This window comes from Penaeus vannamei, chromosome 2, assembly GCF_042767895.1.
Source record: "Penaeus vannamei isolate JL-2024 chromosome 2, ASM4276789v1, whole genome shotgun sequence".
In the NCBI taxonomy this organism is placed as follows: Eukaryota; Metazoa; Arthropoda; class Malacostraca; order Decapoda; family Penaeidae; genus Penaeus; species Penaeus vannamei.
In genome coordinates, this window is record NC_091550.1 from 19,475,028 (window position 1) to 19,482,527 (window position 7,500).

The 7,500-nt window shown below is 46.6% G+C and overlaps 1 protein-coding gene across 8 annotated transcripts in view; it reads left to right on the top strand.

Moving 5' to 3' along the window:
- LOC113827940 (tubulin alpha chain) overlaps positions 1-7,500 on the top strand; it is a 46,811-nt gene that overhangs the window by 22,844 nt on the left and 16,467 nt on the right. For 3 of the 8 annotated variants that reach the window (XM_070130783.1, XM_070130787.1, XM_070130807.1), the window contains exon 3: positions 3,785-4,885. In XM_070130783.1, coding sequence (XP_069986884.1) covers positions 4,094-4,885 — 792 coding nt within the window. In that variant the 5' untranslated portion in view covers positions 3,785-4,093. Of the gene's footprint in view, positions 1-3,193; positions 3,652-3,784; positions 4,886-7,500 lie in introns of those variants that run through there. The other 5 variants (XM_070130796.1, XM_070130775.1, XM_070130815.1 and 2 more) reach the window with 5 other exon arrangements.

Here is a 7,500-nt window from a genome sequence, read left to right on the forward strand (position 1 = left end):
GTTCTCTCGCCCTCTCTTTCACTCTTTCCACCCTCCCTCCTCTCTCTTTCCTTCCCAGCCCTCCGTCTGTCTCTCTCTCTCGCTATCTTTCTTGGCCTTTCTCCCTTCCCACCCTCCCTCTCCTCCCTCCTCTCTCTTTCATTCCCATCCCTCCCTCCCTCCCTCTCGCTCTCTGTCTTCCCCTCCCTCCCTCCCTCGCTCTCTGTCTTTCCCTCCCTTCCCCCCTCCCTCGCCTCCCTCGCTCTCGCCTCCCTCTCTCTTTCGCTCTCTTTCTTTCTTTCCCTCCTCCCCTCCCTCCCTCTCTCTCTCTCTCGCTCTCTGTTCTCCCCTTCCTCCCTCCCTCACCTCCCTCTCTCTCTCGCTCTCTTTCTGCCTTCCCCCCCCTCCCTCCCTCCCTCGCTCGCCCTCCTTCCCTCTCTTTCATTCCCATCCCTCCCTCCCTCCCTCTCTCTCGCTCTCTGTCTTCCCCTTCCCCCCTCCATCCTCCCTCGCTCTCGCCCCCTCTCTCCTTCCCTCGCTCTCTGTCTTTCCCTCCCTCCCCCCCCCTCCCTCCCTCGCTCTCACCCCCCTCTTTCTCGCTCTCTGTCTTCCCCTTCTCCCCCTCCTCCCTCCCTCGCTCTCTGTCTTTCCCTCTTCTTCCCCTCCTTCCCTCCCTCCCTCGCTCTCACCTCCCTCTCTCTCGCTCTCTGTCTTCCCCTTCCCCCCTCCCTCGCTCTCTGTCTTTCCCTCCCTCGCTCTTACCTCCCTCTCTCTCGCTCTCTGTCTTCCCCTTCCCCCCTCCCTCCCTCCCTCGCTCTCTGTCTTACCCTCCCCCTCCCCCCTCCCTCCCCCTCTCTCGCTCTCACCTCCCTCTCTCTCTCGCTCTCTGTCTTCCCTTCCTCCCTCCATCCCTCCCTCGATCTCGCCTCCCTCGATCTCGCGCTCTCTTTCTTTCTTTCCTTCCCCCTTCCCTTCCTCTCTCTCTCGCTCTCTGTCCTCCCCTTCCTCCCTCTCTCTCTCGCTCTCTTTCTGCGTTTTGCTCCCCCCTCCCTCCCTCCCTCGCTCTCGCCCCCTCCCTCTCTCTCTCTCGCTCTCTGTCTTCCCCTTCCCCCTCCCTCCCTCCCTCTCTCGCTCTCTTTCTTTCTCTCCCTCCCTCCCTCCCTCGCTCTCTGTCTTCCCCTTCCTCCCTCCATCCCTCCCTCGATCTCACCTCTCCTCTCTCTCGCGCTCTCTTTCTTTCCTTCCCTCCCTCCCTCCCTCTCTCTCTCGCTCTCTGTCTTCCCCTTCCTCCCTCCCTCCCTCCCTCTCTCTCGCCTCCCTCTCTCTCGCACTCTCTTTCTTTCCTTCCCTCCCTCCCTCGATCTCGCCTCCCTCTCTCTCTCGCTCTCTGTCTTCCCCTTCCTCCCTCCCTCCCTCCCTCTCTCTCGCCTCCCTCTCTCTCGCGCTCTCTTTCTTTCATTCCCTCCCTCCCTCCCTCCCTCCCTCGCTCTCGTCCCCCCTCTCTTTCTCTCTCGCTCTCTGTCTTCCCCTTCCTCCCTCCCTCCCTCGATCTCGCCTCCCTCTCTCTCTCGCTCTCTTTCTTTCATTCCCTCCCTCCCTCCCTCCCTCAATCGCTCTCGTTCCCCCTCTCTTTCTCAGGTAGACCAGCATCCCATCATCTGAATCGATAACGAGAGAAACCGAGCATCCGTCTAGGGTAATTCCGCGAATTTCCCCGTTGATGTGATCTGATTGCTGTTATTACATTTGTGTAAAAAGACACATGCACATGTATGTTTGCGTGTGTATGTCTACGTGTGTGGGCGTGAGTGTGCGTGTTTGCGTGTGTGCGTGTGTGCGTGCGTGCGTGCGTGCGTGTGTGTGTGTTAGTGTGATTGTGATTGTGATTGTGAGAGAGAGTGTGAGTGTTAGAATGAGTGTGTAAGTGCTTGCATGCACTGTCCCTGCATGTCTTTTCACACACAAAATCACCTTGTGTCTGCCTAGCCCACACTGCACGAGGCATCGGAAGCTGATCTGGCTTATGGGCAGCGAAAGGCAGGTCGAAAAGGGTCGAGGCCAGATGCTGCTTTATGATTCTCACAAATTATTCTCATTCCAATCCATCTCACATCTGTTTCAATGCACTTCCGGAGTGAGGGTAGGATGTGGCTTGGGGTCAGAGGGCAGAGGTCAATGCAAAGTGCCTGGCATACAATACATACATTCAATATATATTACTTCATATTTTCATTTGTGTTTTACGATGTCATTATCTGAAACGACAATGAAGAAATAAAGACATGAAAACCTTTAAAATGGGGTTCCTTTGCGAAGGTAACTGACAATTACTGCGGTCACAGTACCACGTGGTCTGCCCCGCTGCACCCTATCGCCACTCGCATACACGTGTATGTAGCAAAGGAAAGTGTACATCTTAGATCTTTCTTCCGTATGAGAATCAGTAACAAACGAAAACAATAAAGTAACAAAACAAAACAAATCAAACAAGGGGGAAAAAGTGCGGGAAAGGACACGTCAGCCATGTCAGTGTTTCCCTTTCATCTCAAGAGCCAATCTTTCTCTCTCCTCTCTCTCTCCTCCCGCCGTGCACTCTCTCTCCAACCTGTTTCCAACCACTTATTACCCATCCTTCCTCGGGCTCTCTAACCCTCCACTCACTTCACGGTTTCCGGTTTAAGGCGATTTTCAGATTACTACGGTACTGTGGCTCGGCTGTCGGCGTCTGTGCGAGGTTTTTGATCCGGTGACCTTATGTCAGCTAATGTGTTAATGTCTCTCTATGCAATCATTAACGTAATAATTATATTCGTATAGGGAATTAATTCAGATTTCGTTTAGTCTTATCGGAACTTTTAAGATTTAGAAAAAAAAAAACAGTAGTAAAAGCCATTCATTAAATTGGAAATACAAGCTAAAGATTATCACCTTGGCTGACCTGAAATGTCTCTCCTCACACTTGACTTTCACACTTTTCTCCTCCTCCTCCTCCCCCCACCCCCTCCGCCCATATCGTGCCCCTTCCTCCACCCAGCCACCCACTGCTTTCTCTCCGACGATAACACTTAAACACATCTGTTATCGGGGTCTTAAAATATCCTTCTAATCCACACTTGGATTGGGGTTTTAAGTAGCAGACAATCACTTTCTATTACTAATGATTAAACTGCAGCCAGTGCTTAGCTCCGTTGGGTGTGGCGTCCTTGTAAGTCTCAGCCATTGCCTCGCGTCTGTGTGCATGTGCTCCCCTGAGCGTGTGCATGTGTTTGCGGCCATCATCGCTTTCGTATGTCAGTGGTTGTCATTGCGGATTTTTGAGTGAGTGTTTTGGCGTGCATTGGCGTTGCAACGTAAGTGAGCAACAGGACAACTCAAGTGATGTTTTCTGAGATCTCTGCAATGCCGCATTATCTCTCATTTACTGTGCTTGCTACAACACTAGCGGCGTCGGCCAGCCCGCGAATTCTGCACCGAACACTGAGCAGTGCTTGTGTCTGCCCGCCACTCGCTTGTCCGAAAGCGGTGATTGCTAGTTCTTTGTTTCACTTTATTTTCGCTTCTGTGGTGTTGTTACTTAAAGGTGAATAATTTTGTGTCTCACGCACTTGGATCCACGTCCGGTTGCCAGTTATTACCATATTTCTTCGCTAGCAGACGACATTCTTCAAAACGGTAAGAGCGACCGGGATCAATGTGGAACCCTCGAGCAGGAACAGGCGCACGTTGCAAGCGTGTACTATTTGATTTATTTCATATAATTTTATTCTACTTTATTTTCATTTATTCATTTATTTTACCGGTGCAGATCTAGCAACTCACACGTCGTCTTCCTGCTGCTCAAGTTTCGACGATTTTTCCAAGTTACAGCTCGAGTGAGAACCCTGCATCTACACCGCAAGCTTCGCAAATGTAATAAGTGCGCGGAAAATGAGTGTGAGTGAATGAACTTTAATCGGACATTTAGAGACTTACGCCGAAATATATAATTCAAAATTAAGTCTGTGTCACTATGGGTGCGAGTTCGAGCACGCGCACTCCTTGAAGCTTTGAAGTGCCGGAAAGCCAATAACTGTCACTGTTGACATGTGCTTTTTAAGATGAAACGACTGACACGATGGCTGAAGATTCAATCAAGCAGCTGATAGAGACTCAAGCCGAGTCGTATAAACACCAGATTGAACTCTTATCGGAAAGATATGACGAGCGAGAAAAGAAAATGTTGACGGAAATCCGAGACCTCCGAACCGACGTACGAGACCTGCAAACGAGATTAGAAACCACCCAGCAAGAATTAGTTGATTTAAAAGCCGAACTGCCGAGGCTGAAACGACAAATTAAGCAATTAAGTGATTACCAGTATAGCATAACAATCCTAGAGAAGCGTGTCAATCATCGCGAAGAAAACAATCGCCGTGACAACCTCGTCATCGATGGCATGCCCGAAGATGACAGCGAAACAGTAGAGGAAACCCAAGTCAAAGTCATTGCCTTGTTATCGGAGAAGCTGGGTCTCCCGACGTCGACGGCCCTGCAGGCGCGTCGCATCGGGAAGGGCAGCCCCGGGAAGGCGAGGGCGATCGTGGTGCGCTTCGCCGAACGCCAAGACCGCGACGCCACCCTCAGGAATGCCAGCAAATTGGAAGGAACCAACATTTTCATCAACGAGTATTTCTACCCGACGGCGAGGAAACAGCGAGAGGCTCGTCTCTTCCAACTGAAACAAGGCAAAAGGCCGAACGGCTCCGTCATCGCGCCTCTTCCCCAGCCGTCACTCAACCAGCTTCCCCAAACTGCTTTCCCCAACAAACCCGACGCGATAACTACCTCCCTCCACCCGCCACCAGCGCCCGGAGGAGCCATCATCGGATCTTCAGTAGAAATTGAACAAGACAACGACACCTCGGAGGTGCGATACTATTTTTTAATTGACTTTTGTTTGTTGCACACTAACACGCTTTACCGGTGGTATCAAACAGGTATTTCTATGTAAACTTTCCAATAACTCAATCACGGACTCTCCCCTTTCATTTTTTGCATAATGATCGAATGCTCTTTCAGAGAGAAACCAGCTTATAATCCTTCTCAATGCCTTTTTGCTATCGGAATTCAATCCCTTTTATCTCACACGCTCCAAATACTCAAACACCCACCACCCTAATCTCAGACCGAATTCCAGCTACATTTCTTCCTTTTGACTGCGTTAAAGCACTTAACTAATTTATTCCATATCCACCCTTATTTAAGGTATGAAAAAATGAAAACAAATTTAGCGTAATTCTCACAGGTAAGTTCCATGGCGAACTGCACGAGCCTCCATACTTGTAAACGATAATGTCGACCAAACATGATCTATATCTGTGACAGACTAAGTATTTCTAAATTTGGAGTTTTGTGTACTGACTATTCTTACTATTTTCATTAAATTAGTGTATGCTAATAAGTGCAATTTTATTGGTTTGATATGCAAACAGCTCAACACTAACTCAGCTTTATCTAAGTCATAGGTAATGCTGAACATAACTGTTTTTATTTCATTAAACGATCGGCACCTGAATGGTCTCAAGTATGGACATGGCTCGTGTGTTCAATAATTGTACATCAGACATACCAACCCAGATCATACCAGCATCCACTGCCGATATGTCTTTGTGGTTCTTAATTCAAAATAATCTTTGTCACGGATCATTTCTACTTTATACAACATGCTCTCGACCTAAACCTAAAACACAAACCCTTTCAGATCACACTATGAAATTTGTGGGAATAATGTCATGAATACTGATATCGTTAGTTAAGACTATTATTAATCACTGCTGCATTAAACATAAATGGTCATAAAGCAAACACATTCCCACAATATCTATAATTTCTCCAATAAGTTTCAAATGACCCACGATTAAGAAAAGAATACAGGAACTTGTTTGAACTGATCAGTAAAGAAATTCAAGGAGTCATACCTGGATCACGATTAGACAACATTATCAATACAAAACATTATTATAAAACTTCAAGTAACATACACGCCAAATATAAAAGCAGAGCTAAATCACACGTAGAACTTCTTGGAATAGATAATGGCGATTCGACCATTACAATTGATAATTGAAGTCAGCACTTTTGTAATCGGTGAAGTACTACACATTGTATATGCTTCTTAGATTCAGAAATTGCGATGATATATCTGGATCCAAGGAAAACTTTTGACTTCACCATCTGCCATTCGAAAAGAAAGTTTATCAATTTTAATATGTATGAGCCATTAGATGATACATTATATAATCTTGCTATAGACTTTATTTCAATCAGTTGCTACTTCAGTGCAATGTGCATAGATCAATTATTACCTCAGTCCTATTTGATATTCATTAATTCTGCAACTATCAGGTCATCATTTGTTGTTTTGGCGACAGTCCAGTTTATACGCCATCCTGAAATGCAGTCCGTGCGTTCCACACGAGTAAACAACTTGCAGTGATTAGTGAGTGGACCCATGCAGCTTAATTTTTTTGAATGTTTAAAATACTGTTTACTGGTATTTAGTCTAGTTACAGACATCCAGATAAACACCGATCATTGTTATTGTCCTTGTTATAGTATTCTGGCGATCAACCAATACGCTTCAAAGGTTTCTAAATGCACGGATTATTGTGCCTGACTCGCCGTTACTTTAATTTCAGATCAATAATGTTGTATATCAGCTTCCATCCAGTCCTTACATTAGGTCAACAAGTCAATCAAATTGAATCGACCTTCAAAATGTTTCTTCACCTAAACTATGACGAATATACCTGCTATTTTAAAGCTCAGACAATAACGGTAATGTTTTTATACAAGTTAATTTCCGGGGATAGTTGCCAGTCACCCGTTTTTATTGACAGAAATGGTTCACAGCTCACGACAAATAACCGGGTTCGCCTAAAAGCATCTGCACAAGAGTCCGTCTCATACACCGGCTGTAGAGTCCCTCCCACCGCCATCCAAAATAGCCCTTCACTTGACTCTTTCACCCGTCACTGACTCATCACAGCAATTGTTTTCATGAATATTGTATCAGTGTTTCATGATGTCAGCGTCTGTCCCGTATTTATCATCTTTAATGCATACTTAAATCACAAGAATATGTTTTTATCCGATTGTTAAAGTGCTTGCTTAACAAGTCAATGCTTTGTATTAATTGTTCACGTAAACTCTACTCTGTATGTATATTTTCGTATGCCTTAAGACAACCAAGTATCTGAATTTGAATCAGAATCGGAAACAGGAAAGAAAAAGAAGTTACGTAGCACATGTGAAAAAATGATAATTGGATGACAGGAAAAAGCGTTTCTCCGAGATACCTACCTCCGTTGTGTACATGTTGCAACATGGCACAGGTCACCATCGCGGTCACCCGAGAGAAGCGAGAGTTGACACGAGGGGGAAGGGGTCGTGAGAGGTCAGTTGTACTTCCGCATAGAGAGGGAAATGGTACTTACTCCACGGCGCCGGGAATTGTAAAATGTATGGTAGCATTTTTACCCG